A 25,794-nucleotide genomic window follows, 5' to 3' on the forward strand; every position below is an offset into this window, starting at 1 on the left:
TGTATGCAGTCAAGCAGTATTCTGCTAGAAAATGCCTCTTGGATGCATGGAGCAAGGATGTCCAGCACCTCATACCACTTTGCTGTCCATTTCTCTTGAATCACTACTAGGACGTCCCGCCCAGATCTGCACGCCACCAGGGGAGGTGGTATGTCGTGCCACAACAAAGGCAGGATTAAAGTGCTCATTACAAGGCCTCCAGATACATACACAGCGATTGCCAGTGCACAAAGAGAACCTGAATTCATCACTAAAAGACAAACTGGTTCCAGTCCGTAAGAGTCCATGTGTGTTGTTCATGACATCGCTGTAAACTGTGACAATGTTAGGTTACGTAGGACACGTAATGGGTGCCATAAGACAAAATTTTCTTCAACCAAAGTGCTTGGAAATGATTCGGCAGATACAAAGGTCTTTAACTATGATACTACATGTGCCTGGGTGGTAGACACCGTAACAGTGGATCAAATGATCCTCCTTCCCTCCTGTTGGTCAGGTGAGGATATCTTGAGCCCAGTTGCTGTGTATGTGCCCTTACTTATCCGTTGGTCCCAAACAGCCCAAACAGTGTGTTCAGAATGACCTAGGTGACGGGCAATTTGTCGATGGGGTCATCCAGTTTTGTGCATTCCAGTAATTCCAGGTAAAGACTGCGAGCCGTAGACCCACTGTAAGGGCTAGAGACTTTTGTACATAGCCAATAATTAGTGAAGTGTTGTCATTCATTGTTGAGTATAGCTGTGTGTGTACTGATAGTGTTATCTTCGATTAAATTAGTTCAGTAAAACACTCATTGTTTTATTCGTAACAGTAGGCACAGGTGTAAGGAAATAAAATTCAAAGATCTCAGTGAAGCAAACTTTCTTAATCAGTGCACATGTGAAAGAGTTCAGTTCAGATTGATTTGCATTCCACACAGCAAGCAGAAGGCAAGAAAGTCATTATCATGGGTCATTATTTCCAGGGGCCATTAACAATTTATTATATCAGACCTCTTATCTTCATTGCAAAATAATCATCCCACACTGACATGTCATATGTTCTAGCGATGTTCCTTTATGACTTGATTTGTCACTGGTTTGTTCCTTCCCATTACTTATACAGACCTGTTGAATCCCTTTGCTACTTTTGTGTTTGTCGTGTTGGACTTTTATTGCCTGTATTCATTTGTATCTTTTTGTCTCTTCCCTTTTTCTACATTTACCTGGCTTTTGTCTTATCCTACACATCCCATATGGAAGCTAAAGATATTTCAAGATGGCACCTCGACGAATGCTGATGTCCGTCCTTCTATTGAAGCTGCAAAGCACAAACAAGCTTGTTGGGGGCTGAGAAGAAATGGATGCAGAAAGCATGGATGAACAAGAACTGGGTTTCATTTGGAGAGAGACAATCTATTTGAAGATGAGGAGGTTGTCTCTGTGTATTTTCACATTTTTACTTATCTCCTTTACTCATTACTCTTTGTCCTGATGCTGACCTGTGTAGTGTTTATCCAATTATGTGCTCCTGTGCATGTTGCTATCTTTCTATGTATGGTTTAATTTGTCACTTGTTTGTTCCTTTCCTTTTCTCACATTGACCTGTTGGGATCCTTATTTTGTGTATGTCCTGTGTTCCTGGTCTTTTCCCACTTGCATTCATTATTTTTACTCTCTCTTCCTTTTTCCTGCACTTATTCACCTTTCTTGTCATCTTACATCACAATTGAAGATGCTTCTCAATGGGTGTTGAAGCCCATCCTCCTGATGAAGCTAAGAGACAAAATGAGATCGTCAGAGGCTGAAGAGGAATGGATGCGGAAGAACTGGGGTTGATGAGGAGAGAGCCTATCTATTTGAAGATGTGGAGATTGTCCTTGTCTGCTCATTTTGTTGCTCCCTCTTCCAACACTGACTTATTACATTATTATGTTTGTACATAGGCAAGTCAATAAGTATCTGCAGTTTTGCTCTAGTTGTCCTTAGGTTGGCTCCATGGTGTCTTGTGCTCTCCAGCCGCTAGATGGCACTGTTGTGTATGTCTGTGGTAGGTTTCAGCATTATGAGATCAGTACACCTTGCGCTGTTGCGACGTAAAAATGGCCGTGCCACACTCTGTTTGCACCTAGGAAGAACAGCGTTCCGTAATCTGTTTATTGTGGTATGAAAACCACAGCTAATGTGCATATGGTTTGCCATGTCATCAACAGTCACTCGTCTGTTATTCAGGATCATATCATGCACTTGTTCAATATTGGCATCAGTTATGGCTGCAGATGGACGTTACATGTAACCAATCACAATATTGTAAGCATATTGCAGATGGACGCCCGGATCTTTCCTCATCCTTTACGCTCATGCGACCCCTTATGAATTGTTCAATCTACTGGTAAATACTTCACTGTGGCAAAACATTGTCCTCATATTGTACTGAAAGTCATCTATGAATTTCTGCTCCTGGAACACCCTCAGACCACAAAAAACGGATTATGAAACGATGTTCTTCCTTGGTGCAAACAGAGAGTGGCGTGGCCATCTTTACGTTGCAACAGCGCAAGCTGCACTGATCTGGTAATGCTGAAACCTACCATAGATGTAGACAACGGTGCCGTCTAGAGGATGGTGAGCACACAACGCCATAGAGCCGACCTAAAGACAATTGGAGCAAAATTGCCGATACTTATTGACTTGTCCTTGTAATATTATGTGTATTATGTGTTCCTATCTCAGACTTGATTTGTCACTTGTTTGTTTATTTTCTTTATTATTATTATTATTATAACAACAATACTTGATGACTTTTACCTCATTTCTCATCTTGCTATATATACCTCACTATGGCGCTGCCATCAGTTTTTGCGTTTTTTCTAAAACAACAACCTTCGGTGGTGCTATTTGAGGATCCAACTAGCCTCTCGGCTGAAGACTTAACAGAATCTTGACTTTAATTCTGATGTTCCAGGATAACACTGTGAACTTATCGGACACCCTCCCTGAGAGCCAGCAAATGTTGGAGATGTACAAACAAATGTTGGGGGTGTATGAGGCTCTCATGAGCTACTGTGTGGCTACGTGGACAAGAGATACTCCTGACCATTACCAGAGACTGGTGGACCTCTTTAAAGGCTACAGCAAATTGTTGGAGTTCTCAAAGGTAAGGGTTGGTTGGTTTATTTCTCCTCTTCTTCCATGCCATCATACTCCTCTGATCTGGGTGTAGCTGTCTCGAGATATTTATTGTTTTTCACCGTGTTATTCTCTCTCTCTTTCTCTCTCTCTACCACTTTCAGTCTCTTTGCTTTATATTAGAATGTGAAATTCTTAAAACTCTCTGGACCAAATCCATATCATCACTTTTCCCCAGAAACCAGGCAATTTCACAGATTTATCAAAAAGTTTCTCCTTTATGTGTCATCTTAACTTTTGACATAACATCTGAAAGGTACAATCTAAAAGGTGCTGTCTTTATATTTTCATCCCACTATTCTAAATAGTATACAAGTACAATATTACTGTACAGTATTACATGTTTAAGCCAAAATAATAATATTTCATGAATTACCATTGCAAAGAAAAGGAAATTTACCTAGAAAAGAAGGCATGGCTCCCAGTGAGAGCCCATAATGACCCATCTGAGTAATGATACCATGAAAAGAGTGACATCATGCACAAGCTTTCTAAGTTTTTTACATAGAGCTCTTAATATCCTTCTGTCAACCAATAATTCAAAAAAAAAAAAAAAAAAATCAACACTATTTAAAATATTGCACTCAATAATGGATTTGATAAATAGTTGGACAACATACTGTAATTCATAAATTAAAACTAAACCCTCTACTTCCCTTGCAAAAGAACCCAAAAGCTAAAAGTAATACCTCACTTTCACCTATAATAACAAAAATATTTTCCAGATCACCAACCTATTTAAAAAACAAAATTTCACTATAGCTTTCAAAACTCATAATACTAAATCCAACATGTTTTATAATACACATACAATCGATGGTTAGTGACACTCCGCATGCCATTTACGTCAAAGTTCAACCCCCATCAACTTTGGAAGCGAGAACGGGTGAAAAAGAAAATGTCCAAAATAACAAAGGTAATGGATGTATGTTCCAGCATAGCTCTCAACCAAACTTGGTACACATATTGATATGATTTACTATCTGGAAAATAATACTTTATGTGTAAGACACCCCTAGCATGTCTAGCAGTGGGGGTGCGTGATATGTAAAAATAATTTATGACAAACCCATGGTTTTGGGGGTCACTGAGATCGATTGTGACATTTTGGATGCTACTTCAGTCCAGTTTCAGCCCCCATCCCTATGGAGGATGAGAACAGGTGAAAATTAAGAAAAGTTCCTCTGCTGTACGGAGAAGCATTGAAGCATGGCTACTTTTTTTTTTTGTCCTGGTATACACAGATGATGTACACTGGTTGCCATGGTTACCATAGTGTTTGAAAGTTGTTGACACAAAACTGTCCATGCCAATTGTTCCATGCTGAGTCGTACAGTGAAAGGTAGTGAATATTTGTCACATGATAGCCTACATACGGATGAGGAACACAATCCTGTTAAGTTGCCTAGCATGGCCATATTATTGTGTATGGCTTTTAGTGCTGGGAGATCCCAGGACGGGTTCGGATCGCCAGGTAGAGGTCTTTTGATGTGACTCCCGTAGGCGACCTGCGCGTTGTGATGAGGATGAAATGATGATGAAGACAACACATACACCCAGCCCTCGTGCCAGAGAAATTAACCAATGATGGTTAAAATTCCCGACCCAGCTGGTAATCAAACCCGGGACCCCTGTGGCCAAAGGCCAGCACGTTAACCATTTAGCCATGGAGTTGTAGATACTGAAATAGTTGTGATATTTGTTTACTAATGAAGATAAAATCCAGGAAGAGGACAAGCATCCACATTTTTCAACAGTGGCGCGAATGTTGAAACTCGCACTTCGAGTTTTGACTCAAGTCGATCGAAGTGTTGTTGCATTTGAGATGACTGTCAAAGTAATCCTCTCGCAGTCTGGCCCCGCGGTGTAGAGGGCAACATGTCTGCCTGTCACCCGGCGGCCCCGGGTTCGATTCCCGGCCAGGTCAGTGGTTTTTAATTGTAAATGATTAGTATCCCTGGCCTGGGGACTGGGTTTGTGTCGTCCTTAACATTCCTTTCCTCACATTCAGCACTTTATACTTTCGTAATTTCCAAATACACGCAGGTTCCTAACATATGGTGCAAGTAGGGGCAAAAGATCTTTCTAGGTCAACGCCCCGAAGAAATAGCATTTTTTAAAAATTCCTCTCGCACATACATACCTGCCACCTTTGACGGTTTATCTGTAAAATTGACGGAAATTGCAGCATGTTAGGGTTTTATGGTTGGATGGTGTTGGACAAAAATTTGAAATGTTAACATTCGATAATCACCCCAGTTCTGTACAGTCGATTGTTTGCGTGGATCGAAGGCAAGTCCACGATAGTCGATAACTCATTCTTTGATATGATTGGTACTTTTAACCATGTGATGTTTGTGTCATCATTGGAATTGAATGTAAAGCCAGAATAACAATTCCTCCATGTGAATCTTCGGTATCAACAGGCTCTGCGCCGCACATTCTTTGTTCCGCTCTGTTTGCTTGTTGTGATTTAACCCATATTCTTTGACCACGTGAGTAATGTTCTTTGTTCACGAAGTTGGTGTTCCTTGAATGTTTTGGCTTTTTAAGGTTATGACATATTTTAATGAAGTGTTCAAGTTTTTGCGTTAAAACTTCGTGCTTCGCAGTTTCCTGTATTGTTGGACTAGTTATGTTCGTTCTGTGTGTGTGGTTTTTTTGCAATGTGCATATTCTTCGTTCACGAGGTTGGTGTCATGTTCATTAAATGGTTTAAGACTTTGTGTGCTTTGGCATGTTTTAATGAAGTGTTTGACTGCCTTGAGTGTTTGTTATAATTTTATGTGATGTTCATTGATCCAGATTCCTGTTGATGTTTCAGTAGATAAGTAAAATTATTTCAAGAATAAAATTTACAGTATCCACCTATTCAATACAATTCACAGTTCATAAGTGATTAAATTCTACATGAATTACATACACTTTTTAGGTACATGTTTCACCCTTTTTGGGCTTCTTCAGCCTATTAACAATCTTAAGGTCAAGTCCAAGGCCTTGTTTGAGTTAAACATTTGAACTTAATATTATAGGTGTACAAAATGATCTTATTCTAAAAAAAATTTTGTGAAAAAGTTTTTCTTTAGATGGTATGTACATGGTTTTAAAACGTGTACGTTGAATAAAACCAAAATTTGTGACATAAATACAATAAAATTATCTACATTTAACTAAAATTGTCCAAAGCAAAAATTGGATCTTCTTCAATTACTGGATGAATCATTAGGTTAATAAAGTTTGTAAAAATTATGTTCAAACCCATGTACATAGCATCTAAAGAAAATTTTTTTTAAAAAAACGTTTTTAGAATAAGATCATTTTGTATAGTATTAAGTTCAAATGTTTAACTCAAACAAGGCCTTGGACTTGACGTTAAGATTGTCAATAAGCTGAAGATGCCCAGAAAGGGCAAAACATGTACCTAAAAAATGTATGTAATTCATGTAGAATTTAATCACTATAAACTGTGAATTGTACTAAATAGGTGGATACAGTAAATTTATTCTTGAAATAATTTTTCTTATTGTCATCTTCAGTACAGAACAGACATGAGATTTGTTACTTATTTCAGTAGATATTGAGACATTTGTTCTGGGACATTTTCATACTCTATATTCCAATTGTAGGATTCATGAATAAATCCAACAAGAAACAATATTTCCAGACATTTAAAGACTCATATTCTGTTGATTTTCCGTGCATGCTAAAATCAAGAATGGGAGCAAAATTTGCCTTTTGCAAGGTATGTGGTTGTGATATTAACATTGCACATGGTGGAAGAAATGAATTAAGTAATCATGTGAAGTGTGGTAAACACGTAAGTTATGTTAAATCGAAGGAGGATAACAAGAAAACCAACACCCTTTTGCCAAGTCTGGAAATGTTTACAGTGACATAATTTGGACCGAGTGTCTGTTTACTTCCTTTTTGGTGAAACGCAATGTCCCTTATGCGTGGCTGATCATGCTGGTGCTTTGCTTAAGATGATGTTTCCCACATCAGAAGTTGCAAAGAAATGTGCTGCGGTTGCATGAAAATGACATGCATTGTAAAAATAATGACAAAAAATGTATCATCTGAAGTAGTTAAATGCCTTCAGAATGGACCATTTACTTTGGCAATTAATGGAAGCAATGATACGAATGCCAAGTTGTATCCTATTGTTGTTACATTCTATGATATTGTGTAGGAAAAAGTAGTGAGCACTGTGCTATCTGTATCAGCGTTAGACGGGGAATCAACAGGACGAACATAGGTACCTTAATGTTATCACAGCTGAATTCTCATAACATACCAATTGGAAACTGTGTGGCTTTCTGCTCAGACAATGCTCCTGATATGATAGGACACAAAATGGGGTTTCTGCAGTTCTGAAGGAAGTTCAACCAGATATTGCCATCGTAGGTTGCATTTGCCACCTGATTAATCTAGCAGCTGAAAAAGGTGCTGGAAGATAACCATTTAAAGTGGACGAGATGCTTATTGATATATTTTATTTCTAAGAGAAGAGTGTCAAAAAAAAAAAAAGCCTTCAGGAATTTCAGAACTTGCACAATAAAGAGGCAAAGAAAATTCTGAAGCATGTATATCCTAGGTGGTTATTTTTAGGCAGATGTTTGGATAGACTACTGGACCAGTGGGATCTCTTCTTTCTTTCTTTCTTTCTTTCTTTCTTTCTTTCTTTCTTTCTTTCTTTCTTTCTTCAAGGAAGAAGTAATATTATATACCCAAAATATTTCCACAAGCTTGACATCTTTCAGAATACCTAGAGTTAAACAAAGTAGTGATGGGACATTCGATTCATTTTACTGAATCGATTCATTTGATTCCGTTCACGGTACTGAATCGATACAGTGATCCGATTCACGGCTCATTGGTCACCGCTCCTACTGCATCTGTGTAGTATGTGCTGGTAAGACAGCAGCAACAGCATTCAGTGCTCGCAGCTGCCATCTGGTCTTCATACTATGAACTCCTTTCTTAGAAAAAATGCTAGTTACTCTAATACATCGAAGGTTTCCGGCGACGCAGGGTGGGAAAGGTTAGGATTAGGAAGGTAGCAGCCATGACCTGAATTAAGGTACAGTCCCAGCATTTCCTGGTGTGAAAATGGGGAAACTACGGAAAACCATCTTAACGGCTGCCGACGGTGGGATTCGAACCCACCATCCCCCGAATGCAAACGCATAGCCCCGCGATATTAACCGCGTGACAACTCGCTCAGTCCTTTTTTAAAAGTATTTTTCTATCAGCTGAGGATTTTTTAAATCGTCATATTTTGTATAGGCTACTCGAGATGTACAGTAGCCCGCTGGTTTTCTGATTCAACATACTGTTATTGCGTCTGTCCACATATGATTGAAGTCTTGTGCAACGATGTGACATATGAACTGAGAGAATACTGAGCCGTTCTTCCTAATATAAAACAGGTACTTTTGAGTGGTCATGAACATGGCTCATAGTCATAGGGCAGGCTAGAGTCGAGTTTAATTGTCAAATGTCAACTAAGTTATAATACTAAGATTCATTAAACTAATAAATATTATAACCTAATAGCCTACCTACTTACTAGGTACTTCAGAATTATGTTGTGACTACCTTTTTAACACTGCAAATAAATCAGTCTATTATTTAAACCTCCCTGTAAGAAGAGGACAGTGAATGCAAATGGGTATTATTTTCAAATGAGCTGAGCTCGAGAGTCCATTATAGCATACGATTCTTTCAGTCTAGCATGTCTCACTGTATGTCTCGCTGCAGCGGAAGCTCGGCTCTCCACGTGTCCAGTGAGCCGATAAGGAGCCGTGTGTATCATGTGTCTCACTGAGCCGCGCTCGTTCACGATTCTTTCGATGTGCTATGATTCACTGTATGCCTCGCTGCAGCGGAAGCTCGGCTCTCCGTGTGTCCAGTGAGCCAAAGGAGCCGTGTATATCATGTGTCTCACTGAGCCGCGCTCGTTCACGATTCTTTCGATGTGCCATGATACACTGTCTCGCTGCAGCGGAAGCTCGGCTCCCCGTCAATGTCCAGTGAGTGCGCCACTCAGCACTGTCCGCTGGGAGTAAGCTGAATCGTGTGCCGTGAGCTCGCCTTTCCTGTGAATCGATTCACTCGGACACTTGAATGAATCGATACACTGCTTCGAATCATGCATTCAGTAGCCAACACTAAAACAAAGAGTATCAGAAGAAGAGAATTCTTGATTCTGCTACTATACATGCCCCTAAAAGAATAGCATGTTCTTCCAAATGTGACAGACCCATCCTAAAAAGTAAGACTTATGCTACAACACATGAGGAAACATTGTTTATGTTCCTGTCCTGTTATGACAAAACATTTTCTTAAGACTTATTGCAGGAAGCTAAAAAGGCTACAACTATGACTTTAAAGTTGAACTAGCATGTGATTTGCAGTGTGTATTATATTATTTCTTGCCTTTGTTACATTTTATTGTGTAAAGCCTTTTTTCATTTTTTGCAAATCTGCTTAATTTATCAAGGAAGTCCTGTTATGTATGTTCCAAACCAATATTCACCACGCCTGCTGCTGTTTAACATGTACTTCTTCTTGATTGTTATGTTCATCTACAAATCATGGGCCTATGATGTAAGTAGATATGATTTCATTGAAGTATCCTGTTTAAAGCTTGAATTATTGTGTGTTGTAGCCCAGAAGTATTATTATTTTTGTCAAACCAGGGTGTTGCATAAAACCAAGTATGATGCATACAACAGACTACAAACCTCCAATGATCCATCTTTTAATAATGATGTAATTCTCATTTAACGAGAATATATTGCAAGTTTAATCTTCTTTCATTAATCTTCATATGAACATTATACTTTGACAAATAACTTAACACTAGAATGTTAGAAAAAATTGGAACATTTAGCCAAATCTTACAATTTAATTGGCACATACTATGACTTGGACATCAACTTCCTGTGATTAACGTCTAGTCTATTATAGACCCATTTTAATTGTTACTTCTTTCTGTTTACTTTTTATATAGTAATGATATTTTATTGTGTAATAACATCTTAATGAACAAATAATTGTAAAATATGGTTTAATATAATGACTCAACCTTGAGATAATTGTATAAAATGGCTGAAGATGCTTGACACAACGAGCGAAACATGTCCCATTTAATGTTTGTATTGCAATAAATGTCCTTTTAAAAACAATAAACATTTTTAAGTATTGAGTAAGGTGGGTATAAAATCAAGAATTTGTAACTATTAAACCGGGGTATGTAAAAAATAGTTAGATTTTTTGTCGCGCTTGTGAGTTTTACTGATAGTCCTTTTCAAAAGTTGGCAGGTATACACATAGCCGAGTTTAACCTCCAAATAATTCATGGTCGAAGAGTGTGACCAGAAAACAATGTTTAATAACCTACTGTTCTGATATATAAGACTTCAGATGACATTTGTTTTAGAAAGAGTGTGATCTGCAAATAAGAATTGATTATTTTCACCATGTTGGTTCGTATTGACTTATATTCAAATTTCTGTAAAAAATATTTTCACCGCCTTGTCAATACTTTATACATTTTATTTTATTTAATTACCATACATGTACATGTTTCAAGAGCCACCGCTCTCTTCTTCAGTGGTGCCAAACATTAATTGATCCTTGGACTATGGTACCATGGTATAATATAACAAGTATATATGAATTTTGAAAATTGTTACAACAATTTCTCTTAGTTTCACCTTTCCTATTTACTATGTCATTTGTTGCACATTTTACTGGAATTTTCCTAAATAATGAAATCTATTCAATTAATCTCTATATGTTAATTTATGTCCATATTTACATCTGAAAGAATAAATATTTCTTCTTGTCTAAATTTAATATTTACTTGTCATTTAGTGGAAATCCTTAAATAAATCAATTTGTAAAATAATAGACAACATCTATAAAATAGTCAATCAATCAATACTGATCTGCATTTAGGGCAGTCGCCCAGGTGGCAGATTCCCTATCTGTTGCTTTCCTAGCCTTGCCTAAATGATTTCAAAGAAATTGGAAATTTACTGAACGTCTCCCTTGCTAAGTTATTCCAATCCCTAACTCCCTTTCCTATAAAAGAATATTTGCCCCAGTTTGCCCTCTTGAATTCCAACTTTATCTTCATATTGTGATCTTTCCTACTTTTATAAACGCCATTCAAACTTATTCGTCTACTAATGTCATTCCACGCCATCTTTCCGCTGACAGCTTGGAACATACCACTTAGTCGAGCAGCTCTTCTTCTTTCTCTCAGTTCTTCCCAACCCAAACTTTGCAACATTTTTGTAACGCTACTCTTTTGTCGGAAATCACCCAGAACAAATCGAGCTGCTTTTCTTTGGATTTTTTCCAGTTCTTGAATCAGGTAATCCTGGTGAGGGTCCCATACACTGGAACCATACTCTAGTTGGGGTCTTACCAGAGACTTATATGCCCTCTCCTTTACATCCTTACTACAACCCCTAAACACCCTCATAACCACGTGCAGAGATCTGTACCCTTTATTTACAATCATATTTATGTCATTACCCCAATGAAGATCTTTCCTTATATTAACACCTAGGTATTTATGATGATCCCCAAAGGGAACTTTCACCCCATCAACGCAGTAATTAAAACTGAGAGGACTTTTCCTATTTGTGAAACTCACAACCTGACTTTTAACCTTGTTTATCAACATACCATTGCCTGCTGTGCATCTCACAACATTTTCGAGGTCACGTTGCAGTTGCTCACAATCTTGTAACTTATTTATCACTCTATGGAGAATAACATCATCCGCAAAAAGCCTTACCTCTGAATCCACTCCTTTACTCATATCATTTATATATATAAGAAAACATAAAGATCCGATAATACTGCCTTGAGGAATTCCCCTCTTAATTATTAGAGGGTCAGATAAAGCTTTACCTATTCTATTTCTCTGAGATCTATTTTCTAGAAATATAGCAACCCATTTAGTCACTCTTTTGTCTAGTCAATTGCACTCATTTTTGCCAGTAGTCTCCCATGATCCACCCTACCAATTGCTTTAGACAGGTCAATTGCGATACAGTCCATTTGACCTCCGGAATCCAAGATATCTGCTATATCTTGCTGGAATCCTACAAGTTGAGCTTCAGTGGAATAACCTTTCCTAAAACCGAATTGCCTTCTATCGAACCAGTTATTAATTTCGCAAACATGTCTAATATAATCAGAAAGAATGCCTTCCCAAAGCTTACATACAATGCATGTCAAACTTACTGGCCTGTAATTTTCAGCTTTATGTCTATCACCCTTTCCTTTATACACAGGGGCTACTATAGCAACTCTCCATTCATCTGGTATAGCTCCTCCGATCATACAATAATCAAATAAATACTTCAGATATGGTACTATATCCCAACCCATTGTCTTTAGTATATCCCCAGAAATCTGATCAATTCCAGCTGCTTTTCTAGTTTTCAACTTTTGTAACCTATTGTAAATGTCATTGTTATCATATGTAAATTTTATAACTTCTTTGGCCTTAGTCTCTTCCTCTATCTCGACATTATCCTGGTATTAAAATTATAAAATTCTTTAGTCCTTATCCTAAAATCGTAAAATCATAAATAATAAATATCAATTCGTAAAATAAGAAATAACTTCTATAAAATTAGTTATCCTTTAAAATGTTTCTGCTCTCTTCTTTCTTCTTAAAGTCTGCTATAATTTTCTAGACCTCTCATAAATCAGAATATCTTCTCCTAATCTCGTCCAATTCTTCATTCCATCTAATTTATCCAAAAATTAAAATGATGTGATATTGGTCTGAACCCAAACAATATGTCCTCCTTCCTTCCTTGTTGTCAATCTGCTACTCTGCTACTGGTTACGCGATGACCATGCTGGTCATTGACAGCAGAGAGCAGAACACGTTTGTTTATTCAAACTAGTACAAGAATACTTCGGTCAAGGTTAATTTTGGCAACCAGTCGAGCTGAAGAGTTTGACGGCTAGAAAGCGACCAGCATGGTCATCGCATAACTAGTAGCAGAGTAGCAGATTGACAACAAGGAAGGAAGGAGGACATATTGTTTGGGTTCAGACCAATATCACATCATCTTAATTTTTGGATAAATTAGATGGAATGAAGAATTGGACGAGATTAAGAGAAGATATTATGATTTATAAGAGGTCTAGAAAATTATAGCAGACTTTAAGAAGAAAGAAGAGACCAGAAACATTTTAAAGGATAACTAATTTTATAGATGTTATTTATTATTTTAGGAATTGATATTTATTATTTATGATTTTAGGAGGACTATTTTATAGATTTTATTTAAGGATTTCTACTAAATGACAAGTAAATGTTAAATTTAGACAAGAAGAAATATTTATTCTTTCAGATGTAAATAAGGACATAAATTAACATATAGAGATTAATTGAATAGATTTCATTATTTAGGAAAATTCCAGTAAAATGTGCAACAAATGACATAGTAAATAGGAAAAGTGAAACTAAGAGAAATTGTTGTAACAATTTTCAAAATTCATATATACTTGTTATATTATACCATGGTACCATAGTCCAAGGATCAATTAATGTTTGGCACCGCTGAAGAAGGGAGCGGTGGCTCTTGAAACATGTACATGTATGGTAATTAAATAAAATAAAATGTATAAAGTATTGACAAGGCGGTGAAAATATTTTTTACAGAAAAATCTGCAAATAATGTGCTCATGCTTTTATGGACCTCAGCGCAGTTGTTATATATTTGTTGTCTGGTGTTTTACACACCTTATACACCGTTGTTATTTAATACACCCCAGTGGAAAAGATTTTCGTATTTGTTCTCTTGTCTTTTTTATGCCTTTTAATACTCCCATCTATAGAAACAGTAGATAGCCACTGTACCCATACATACACGACCTAAAATGTACTCACATAAAAAAACGTATTCCTTTTGGATTGTTCTGATTCATGTATTCAATAGTATGTTTTCTTGCTTAACACATTCTCTTTCCTTGTCCCCTGCAGGAACGTCCAAACAAGGTTTTTCTAAATAAATTGACCTCCGAAATCGGTCAACCTTTCTGCGCCTTACTTTTTTAAATAATGTTATTGACTTTACCTCCCAATAACTACTTTTGCAGTTTTCGGAGGTGCCGATATGCTGGAATTTATTCCCGCAGGAGTGCATTTACGTGCCAGTAAATCTGCCGACACGAGGCTGACGTATTTGAGCACCAAAAATCAAAACATAAGAATTTTTTGTTTATTGGTCCGTATTGAACTGTGAATTACAATAATAGTTAAATATTTTAAATTTAATGCCCACCTTTTCAATACAAGTTATAAATGATATACATTATATTAACATTACCTTATTTCTCATATGGTATATACATATCATTTTGAATATTATTGACACTATACTGTGTCTTCCATTGCTTAAAATTTTTACAGAAATTATTTTATTCAACCAGGCTTAACTTAAAACTCTATTGATTGTACGAACAAATTTTTAAGACCATTGTGTCATTACAATGTTTATTTTATTCGATACATTTATGTAATTTGCTTCATGGCTGATGATGATCTACGATTTAGGTCGAAACTAGTCCCCAAATGTTAATATCAAATCAAATCAAATCAAATCAAAATCTCTTTATTTGCAAATGAGGTGTCTACCTCGGTGGCGAATGGTACACTAAAATACATTATTGTCAAGCACTGAATATTAAATTAACAAGAGAAGAAAATTTTCCTATAATACAATATTATACAATTTACGCTAACAATGTTTTCTATTAAACACACAGCTCATCCTTAATAAATTTATATTGTTTACAAAATTCTACTTATAATATCTCCTGTACTACTTACAAATATAGTCAACTGATATACAGTATGTGGAATTACTTCAAATGATACTATACAACTGGTATAAGATTAATATTTACATTGCATTTATTTATTTACTATTTTTTTTTTACCCGTTCTGGATCCTAAGTAGCATAATGACCTGCTGCGTATATAAATATATATCATTTATAATTTGTATTGGAAAGGTGGACATTAAATATAAATATAAAATATTTAACTATTATTGTATTTGAGCACCTTCAAATACCACTGGACTGAGCCAGGATCGAACCTGCCAAGTTGAGGTCAGAAGGCCACTGCCTCAACCGTCTGAGCCGCTCAGGCCAGCATGCTGTATTTTGAGATCTGTCACATTCTTACTTAATTTCAGTACACAATATTAAATTAATTGATTGTTTATATCAGCCTTTCTTTCTAACAAGTTAACTACTACTATCAGCCAGGTTATTTACGTATTTATTACGGAAATATGCTTTCTTTCATTTTCGAATTGTGTTTACAGAACAGCAGTCAACGAGTATTACTAATCGACTCTGACATTCCCTTTGAGTTTGAATGTCGGCGAGAGAGCTCCTTAGTGCACATAGCGCGAAAATTACACTGAAGATGATCTTCGCATTCATTGTAATCGCTAGAGTCCATGAATATTGATAATGGAAATAATAACACATGCTTAATCGCTCATAATAACGGATACATCAGTAATAGGATTCTTGCTGTAACCAAAGGATAATACACAGTTTAATGTAGGAATTTTTCAAGGGACAGAAAAATCTGTCGTTACAACGGAGTTCTCGCTATATGCTGTACTCGCTATAGTGGACTTCTACTGTATTTGTGGATGATGTGGTAATTTTACAAGAGTGCAGCCTTGCACTTCATCATGAGGTGGAAACTGGAAACAGAAGCTGGGTGTGAATGGGCTTTGACTAAACATCCAAAAAAGTCAGTATATCTAGAATGTGACATCCTGAAACCAATACCACACTTGACAAAAAGTCATCATCATCATCTTCATTTCCCATTTCCAGCTTCCCGGGTTGGGTTGTGAATCAAGGACCTTCATCGCTGCCTGTCTCTCCACCACTCTTCTCCTTGTTTTAGTACATCTTCTGGTTTTCCTCTACTCTTCTCTATGCACTCCCACACTGAATCTGTCCACCTCTTTCTGAGTCTTCCTCATGGTCTCTTTCCTGTTAACTTCTCTGAAAAAGCTTTTTTTGGCACTCTCTCTTTTCCCATTCTCATCATATGCCCATACCACTTTAGCTTTGTTGTTTCCATCCTGTCTTGGAGTTTCAAGATTCCTATCCTTTTCCTTACCTCTTCATTTCTAATTCTATCCTTTCTGGTCTTGCCCTTGATACCTCTTAGAAATTTCATCTCCACTGCCTGTATTCTACTCTCCTCTCATTTTGTTGTAGTTCACGATCCGGCTGCATAGGTTAGTATGGATTCATAATAGGTTGAATATAATACTTCCTTACATTTCTTTAGGACATCTTGGTTCCACAAAATACCCCTTACATTGTGGTAGAAGCTGTTTGCTTGTATTCTTTTTTCCAATTCCTTTGGTAATCTTTCCATCTTCTCTGATCACACTTCCCAAGTACTTGAAACTTTTACCACTTCCAGAATTTTACCATTCAGTTTTATCTTTCCTCTTCCTTCCTTCCTTCCTTCCTTCCTTCCTTCCTTCCTTCCTTCCTTCCTTCCTTCCTTCCTCCCTTGCCCTTGTCATCACTATTGTTTTACTTTTTTCTGTGCTTACTTTCATCCCTAATTTTTCTATCTCTTGATTCCATACATCTACTTGTTTTTTTATTTCCGTTTCATCCCTTCTCCATGTCTGCATATACTCCATATACTCTATCAGTTCTTCTACCTTGCCATTCAAATTCATGACATTGATGCTGATTCTTGCGATGTCTGGTAGCCCACTTCTCACAGTTCCCCCAGAGCACTGGGAACTGCGCGTCACTTCAGGGTGACGCCCTAGCATTTTCCGAGGCCTCGATTCACTCGCACTCATTTTATAGGCTGTTTGTACGATGGGTTCGCCACTCCCAAAGGCATTTTATTACCTTCTGCCAGGTTCAAATGAGGCCGCCCCTAATATAGTGTCAGACGCCTTTTATAGCCGCTCCTCTGGAGTACAGACAGTGTGGGTTTGCCCCTTCCGCCATCTCCACCGTACCGAAGTCAATTTTCTCCTCCATAGATGTTGTTGAGGTCTTCACCCATAACCCAGGGCAAGGGCCCTCCATATTTATGACCCCTGGAGAGAGGGTGTCCCAGTATTTTAAGGCCCCCAGGAATTGGGCTACCTGTTTGGTCCATGGGTTGTATTGGGTATTTCAACCAGCCCTACATACTGTAGTGGCCCCCTATCCGACACCTGGGGATATGCTCTGTAGGGATCAGGGTCCCCTGGTTACTTATTGGAAGTTAACCGCACCCACAAAGGCTGAGGTTATTTGCAGAGTGACAGAAAGTCAACCATTTTAAATATTTTGGGTGTTTGGTCATATCAGACAATGATACTACTTCTGACACATGGATGAGGGTCAGCACAGCATGGTTGAAGTGGAGATAGGTACCTTGTGTCCTCTGCCATAAAAAAAAAAAAAAAAAAAAAAAAAAAACAGATGACCGAATACCTGAAGGCTAAAATTTACAAGACAATGATGAGACTAGTTGTTCTCTATGGGTAGAATGTTGCCCTTTGAGAAGAAAACATGGACAGATACCCTTGCTATGGAGATTAGGATGTTGCGATAGTCACCAGGGATGATTCTCTTGGATGGTGTCAGAAATGAAGATGTGTGACATAGACTTGGTTTGGCCCCAATTGTAGAGAAAGTGAGAGAGGCTTAACTCTGGGGTATGGCCATTTCATGTCATTTGGAGCAACAGCGACTTGGTAATTGAAACGGCCATCCAGCTTGACCCAGATGGGCGCTGACTGCGAGGGAGACCACCGAAGCAATGGATTGGCAGTGTTATGGAAGACATGCATGCTGTGGCCCCCAACCATTTAGATGTCCTAGACAGGCACAGATGGCAAAATGTATCCAAATAGCGGACCCCACTTGATGGGGAAAACACTAGGAGAAGAGACCTGAAATGGTGATACAGTAAAATGTGACTGTAACGAACGCCAGTTTAACTAAATGTTCAGAATAGCAAAATTATTTTTAACGAATTTCAAACTTTCAGTATAACGAATTAAAATGTAGCCTTTTTGCTAATGTTTAACATTTTTTTCCTTCAAAATATAATGGAAATTCATCCTGTTTTAATCACCGTGTATTTCGCACATGTCTCTATACCGCTAATACCAGTCGGCACACTCTATACAACACACAGGCGAAACTGCTCAATTACAAATAAGGGGAAGGTAAGCAAACATATCACAATTCTGGTGAGCGGGTTGCCTACCCAACATCACATGAAGATTATCTTATTCAGTTTTGGTGTACCGCTACTGAACGTCATTATGTAGGATTAATTTTTATATACATGAAAAGCAAATTAAAGCCAATTTTCTATTAATAAAATTATCTTCAAACATTGGGGCGCGCGGTTTGGATTTCATTATTTGCATTTACACGATACGGTTCATGTAGCCATTATCCATACATGTTTGCGATTGGTCAAGCTGGATATCGATTTCAAAGTAACCAATACGTAAGAAGTAACACTGTTGACTGGGTAGGAACGTCACATTTACAATCAACCAATGAACGTTATGGTTTCACATCTCCACCTCCAGTACTGCACTTCGTTTATTCACGTCTCTTGGACGCACTTGTTGTTTATCTTTTGTTCGTGAAGCAACGTGTGTATTAGTGTGCCAGTTAAATCTTTCGCCAGTATGGATCAAAAGAAGCAAAAGCAGTTTTCTTTAAAAGAAAAATGTCAAATCTTTTGGGAAGTGGAGAAAGGAGGAAAGAAAGGAGAAATAGTGAAGAAGTATGGCATCAGTCCTTCAAAACTATCTATTTTTGTAAAACAGAAAAATGAGATAGAACAGAATATTGATGCTGATGCCGTTGGCCCACAATGAAAGAAGATGAGGACAGCAGACTATGAGGAGGTGGACAAAGCTGTTTATATGTGGTGTTAAGCACAATTATCACAAAAATAATTTATTTTATTATCACCACCTATTTAATACAAACCATGTGCTACGTGGTTGAAATCTACATAATTATTATTTATTTATTATATATTTGACATATTTTACGCTCACATTGGAGCACTTAAATCAATACATTTGAGTTAATTTCTTCTTTTTCTTCTCCCAGAACTTTCTCATCCTCTCCGACCTGGAAGCCCTTTGTGTGTCTGATATAGTATATTGTTTCCGTTCAACTGTTTTTAGTTTGAAACTTAAGTTTTTGTTCTTCAAAATCGTCTTCTCTTTTCTGTCTTTGATTTGTTGCCGAGTTATACCTAGTTCTTCCAAATCATCGTGAACTTCTTTGAACCAATTATTATTGATTTTATTTTTCAAAAAGTAATCAAATAGTTATTTCAATACCCTGGTGTCTGGTAATCTTGAAATGTGACAGAAAAAGGAAATTCTTCTTTTACGCATTGTAGATATTATTGATTCACATTCACGATAGACAATGTTGTTAGGCAACAATCTCCACTGTCCATCAACTTGGTGTTTTTTATTAATAATTGTTCTAAGAATTCTTCTGTCAGTTTTCTGTAATTTGTCTGTTGTAGATTTTACATTTAATTTGAATAAAGTTTCACTAGCATATGTTGCGTTTGGTTTAACTATGGAATTACAGTGTTTCAGCTTAGCGTTTATTGAAAGAGGTTTTATTTATAGGTTGGCGAGGTAAGTCTTCATGCTTGTTTAAATTTAGTTGTTCTGTGTTCTATTGCTTCTTTTTCATTTGTGTTCCATGTTATTATTTCCCCAAGATATTTGAATTTCTGAGCAATTTTAATCTCTTTATTACTGTCCAGTTGAATAACTGGTAAATCAACTTTAAAAGTTGGCATCATTTCTGTTTTTTTCAAATGAAATTTTTAATCCCATTTTTTTGCTATAATTTCTAGTTGTTCAATTTGAAATTTAGCCTCTTCTATTGCATTTGCAAGTAATGCTAAATCGTCCGCAAAAGCAAGGCAGTTGAGTTTAATATTTCTACCGATCTTGATAGTTGGTTGGCATTTCTTGTTCCATTCACGCATAACCTTCTCCAATGCACAATTAAATAACAATGGTGAAAGTCCGCCTCCTTGTCGAAGTCCAGTTCTTATAGTGAATGATTCTGATAATTCACCTCTAAATTTAACTTTTGCCTTCGTATTTTTAAAAGTCATACTAATGAGGTTAACAAGTTTTTGGTGTAAGCCAAATTCTACATAATATTATATAATACGATATAAACTTCATATATATACTTTATATATAAACTTTATATAGTATTTTGTAGATTTCAATCACGTAGCACGTGGTTTGTATTGAATAGGTGGTGATAATAAAATTAATTATTTTTGTGATAATTTTGCTTATATTGTAGTCAGTTTCAGTACGGATCAATCATGAGAGTTATCTCTTGCTATATGTGGTTTGTCGAAATGCGGACCAGAAACATTCCTGTCAATGGCCCACTGTTATGTGAGCGTGCACGATCCTTTGCACGTTCACTTGGATTTCTGGAATTTATGCGAAGTGCTGGTTGGCTTCATAGGTTCCAGGAAAGATATGGCATTTCCCACAAGGTTGTGAATGGTGAAGCAAACAAAAGAAGTTGCATCTTCATGGTGGATGGAGACACTATCAGCTGCCTCGAAATAATATTTGCCGGTGGATATTTATTATTGCATTATTGTACAAATTGATGCCAAAAAAACTCTTGAATTGAAGGGAAATAAGTGTTTTGTGGGCAAAAGCTCAAAAGAACGGATAACGGCTCTTTTGTGTACCAACTCTGTAGGCGCGGATAAATTGAAGCCTCTCTTAATTGGGAAGTTTGGGAAGCCAAGGTGCTTCAAGGGAGTACAACATCTGCCTTGTGAATATAGGCACAACAAGGCATGGATGACATCAGTGATCTTTGAAGAGTGATTGTTGTGCCTGGAATGTCAGATGAAGGCCGAAAAGGGGAGAATTCTTCTCATCTTAAACAACTGCTCCCCTCACAATTGTGTACCTCGCCATTTGGAGCATGTGAACTTTTTTTTTTTTCCCCCTCCAAACACTACCTTAGTTCTGCAGTCACTGGATCAGGTGATAATTCACGTGGTGAAACGGCATTACCTAGCTCGTGTGGTCTGGCGTATGCTATGTAACATTGCCTCAGAGAGAGACACATTAATGTCACCTTATTGTAAGCAATACAGATGTTCAGTGCTGCATGGAGATCACTGAAAGAAGGAGAAATCATGAACTGTTTAGATAACCTGGACTGGGTTATGCAGAAGATAACATCACAGAAAGTGAAGAGTTAAATGCTGAAACAGATGAGAACTGGAAGCATTTATGTGGAAAGTTTGATGTGCTAACAAGTGTAAAGCTTACTGATTATGTCAACCTGGACTGTGATGTGTTAGTGGAAAAGGAAATCACTGAAGAAGAGATTGTGGCAAATATTATAAGTGAAAGGAATCCATGTGATGATTAGGTGGAAGAGGAAGATGTTCCTCAAAGTGTTCAACAGATAATACCAATACATTTGGTACAGCTAACTCATTCCTGGTTGCCAGCATTTTGCCCCAGTGTGCTAAGTTGGGCTCATCAGTTGGTAAATAGCACACCTACCAAGGCACATGGCTAGTGCATACCGTGGAGGCCACTGCGCAGGCTACTTGGAGCCACCGGCAGTACAGAGTTTGAATCTTGTGCTGGCAACAAACATGACACATAGTCTTCAGGATTCTTTTCTGTCACAAAATGATGTGCCAGATTCTGTGTTAAATTCAAATACAGCAGTTGCTGATTACCTTGAATATTTGTTTGTGTCCGGGAGTGTTCAGAAAAAAATTACAGACTTTTTCAAAAAAATAAAGTCAAGGCCATAATGTACAGGTATAGGGTAAAGTTGAGATGCTGAAAACTTTTAGCAAATACCTGTACTTTATATCATTACTTCATGTATATATATATATGTATCCTAATTTTCTTATCATTTTATACATTCAATATTAAGGTTTGTTTAATGTGTAAATTGATGTTGAAATAAAGTAGATTTTTTCAACAGTGGGCGAGTTCTTAAGAAGTGACTTATTTCAGTATACCAAAAATTCACCTATAAAAAATTAATTCCTCATGTCCCCAAAATTTTGTTATACTGATATTTTACTGTATTTAGTAGGAAATCAGGGATGAAATGGCTTCGTAAGGTATCCTAATGGCATGTGGCATCTAGTTGGCATCCATGATTTCATAGAATAATAGAACTAGAATGGGATCTCAGTATAGTACCTTTTGACAAAAAGCAGTATTTTGCATCTATCTGTAAGCAAGTGAACGAAAAGATTGCAACAAATATCGAGGTATTTCATTGATCAGTACACCAGGCAAGATATTCACAAGCATTTTAGAAAAGAGGGTGCGATCAGTGGTGGAATAAGTTGGTTGACAACCTGTGTAGTTTCTGGCTTCAGAAGAGCTGTCAGAACCAGATTTTTAGTATGCATCACGTAATTAAAAAATGCTTCAAGAGGAACAGACAGATATTTTTATCTTTCGTAGAGTAGGAGAAGGCATGTAGTAAAGCATCAAGGGATAAAATGTTCAACGTACTGGGGGATTATAGAATTCAGGGTAAGTTATTACAAGCAATCAACAATCGTGTTGCAGTGAGAATTGATGGTAGAATGCATTATTGATTCAAAGTAGTAATAGGGATTAGACAAGTGTTATTGTAGATAATATATACGAATCATTTACTGAAAGGTATAGGATGACAGGTAGGGATTCAGTTGAGTGGAAATGTACTTAGTAAGCAGTTTGGTGTATGCTGTGACTTGGTCTTAATGCCAAACTGTGCTGAAAGTCTGTATACTGCGATCTTGGAGCTTGGAAAGAAATGCAGCGAATGTAATATGAACATTAGCCTTTCCAAAACTAAAGTGATGTCAGTAGTGAGATGATAGACTGTTAGGTTGGTAATACAAATACAAAACAGGTCGATCATTCAAAATACTTAGGATAAGTATTCTCTCAAGTTGATTCAATTTCCTTTTGTATACTACCTAGGTACAGCAAAAGCTAATGCAGTCAATCGATAGTATTCTGTAAGAAAAATCTGAACTCTTGGACAAAATTATCTTTCCCTCCATTTGTGTGTAGACCATCTTTACTGTACATGAATGAAAGTTGAGGGGACTCAGAATATCTAATAATAGTATTTAATATGAAACACATTGTATACATATGGTTTTAAAAATATAGAAATTCACTGTCAGTACAAGGTTTCATTTTGTGCATAATGAGAAAAAAGGTAGTGTTCTGTGTGTGCAGACGAAAAAGTGGTATAGTGAACATTGTAAGCTTCAGATTTCAGATATCTGGTGAAAACCTTTCTTGTTACAAATGTGGTGATGAAAGCCGTGAATTGCTCCTCTCGTGTAGAAGTGACGTAGCTCAAAATTGGCTGCTTTCCATTAATCATTGTTCATGGCGGGGGTATTAAAGAATTCTGGGTCTATTTCTGTAGTTGTCTGGAGCCATTCGTCCAAGAACCTTTTGGTAGCTGGGGTTGCTGTCAGGTTATAAGTTATCATCAGTTCTTCTGTGAAGGAAGATGTTCCTGCTAGCTGGTGTACAAGTCAGTTTGGTGAAAACTTTTCGATGCAGAGTGCTCTTTTTATGTATATGACTTTAGTTCTGTCTTACAGTTTGCATATTTCTGTATGAAAGGTACAGCCATGTTATCTCAGTTGCATATGATGCTGCTGGTGCAAATTTCAGCTTTCTTAGTGAAAGGGATTTGAGGTTCCAAATCTCCATTGCAGCCTTTATCACAACCACTGTTCTATCTTCAATGTTCCTTGTGGAAGTGAATCTGGTGACTTGTAGAGTCACCCCTAAATATTTGGAAGATTTTACTAGTTCATATATCTTATTCATAAAGTGGAAATAATGAACATGAAAGTAGTGAGAATAATCACTGGTACAAATGGGTGGGAACCGGGTGCGGCTTCACAATATGATCTACAGAATTTCAGAACCGTGATGATGCTTGCTTGTTGTTTAAAGGGGCCTAACATTGAAGGTCATCGGCCCCAGTTTCAGAACCATCAGAATGAAAGATATAATACACAGCAATGAGCGATCACATCCTTCATATTGTGTGTCATCGAGCCAGAGATCAGTACCCATTCAGATACTGATGATCTGACAACCTCGTTTGGATCTGTGAACGACAGAACATTAGGTTGAAAGCATGAGTGCACACTTAACTCTGAGTCACCCATAAGGTTCTGTGTTATCTGCACGGCTGACCTGTGTTGATACTAGATCAACATTTTTTTTTTTTTTTTTAATGTGGAAGAAAAGCTTTATTTTTTGTAATATCTTAAGTGTTTTTTTTTTTTTTTTACAAGTCAGTTATTTATATCATCAAAGTCCCTCAATATCGGGTTCTTACAAATTGAAATGTATGCTTACCTGTATTTTTTTCTGTAAATTTTCAGAAACTTCAAAGGTGATAGGACATACAGTGAGGTAACTTCAAAGGTGATAGGACATGGAGTAAGATAACTTCAAAGGTAATAGAACATGGAGTAAGGTGTTTTTGCGGGGTTTAAGGACGGTTGCACACAGGCTCAGCTGGCATTTCCCATATTCAATACAAATTTAGATTTGTCTATTACTCCTACTGCAATGGACTGGGCATCTCAGAGCAGAACCACCAACATAATTTAGCACAAACCGCCACTGTTGGGAAGAAAGGCAGGAGGGTACTCAGCATGAGGAGATGAAGACAGGAATATACTGTATGGATGAAGCTGTATCCATACAGCTAAAACAGTTAATATACACAAATCATTTACTGAAAGGTATAGGATGACAGGTAGGGATTCATTTGAGTGGAAATGTACTTAGTAAGCAGTTTGGTGTATGCTATGACTTGGTCTTAATGCCAGCTGACTCCAGCTTTGTTGTTGGAGTCATGTGAGGTGAATTGGGTAGGATAGATTACCTAGGAGAATAATGAGCTCAGCTATAGGGGGTGAGAGAAGTACAGGGAGAACAGGACAATGATGGTTAGACTCATTTTTTAATGATTAAATGATAAGAGATGTGGAACTAAATGAGCCCAGAGAGCAAGTTAGTAATAGAAGATTGTGGAGGACCTTAGTTAATTCACAGAGGCTTGCAGACTGAATGCAGAAAGGCATAATAGTCTATAATGAAGATATATGTATGTTTGCTCTACTCTTGAGGTTACTGAAGATGACAAAAAAATACTGATCAAGTTCATGTAAGAGTGCTCTGAAGTTTCTAGGCAAAAGTAAGTACAGTGCAATCTCTCTAATCTGGCCATTCAGCAGTCCAGCGCATGCATTAATATGGCCATTATTTCCACCTGCCATACTATGTTAAAACTTCTGGATTTCTAATACGACTCATTGAAGTGCAGCCATTAAAAACCATCCACTATATTCTTTGTCCATTCACCTATATTATTGTTATGACACATACTGTATGCTGTGGCTCTGTGTTCCTTGTGCAGGTCTATATTTTCTTCTGTGTGTTGAAATATCAACTGTGGT

General features: G+C 37.2%; 1 protein-coding gene across 1 annotated transcript in view; it reads left to right on the plus strand.

Annotated features, from left to right (window-relative positions):
• Positions 1-25,794, plus strand: part of FANCI (Fanconi anemia complementation group I) — a 427,158-nt gene that overhangs the window by 239,149 nt on the left and 162,215 nt on the right. The window contains exon 14 of the mRNA XM_067148224.2: positions 2,944-3,135. Coding sequence (XP_067004325.2) covers positions 2,944-3,135 — 192 coding nt within the window. The remainder of the gene's footprint in view (positions 1-2,943; positions 3,136-25,794) is intronic.

This window comes from Anabrus simplex, chromosome 5, assembly GCF_040414725.1.
Source record: "Anabrus simplex isolate iqAnaSimp1 chromosome 5, ASM4041472v1, whole genome shotgun sequence".
Lineage (NCBI taxonomy): Eukaryota > Metazoa > Arthropoda > Insecta > Orthoptera > Tettigoniidae > Anabrus > Anabrus simplex.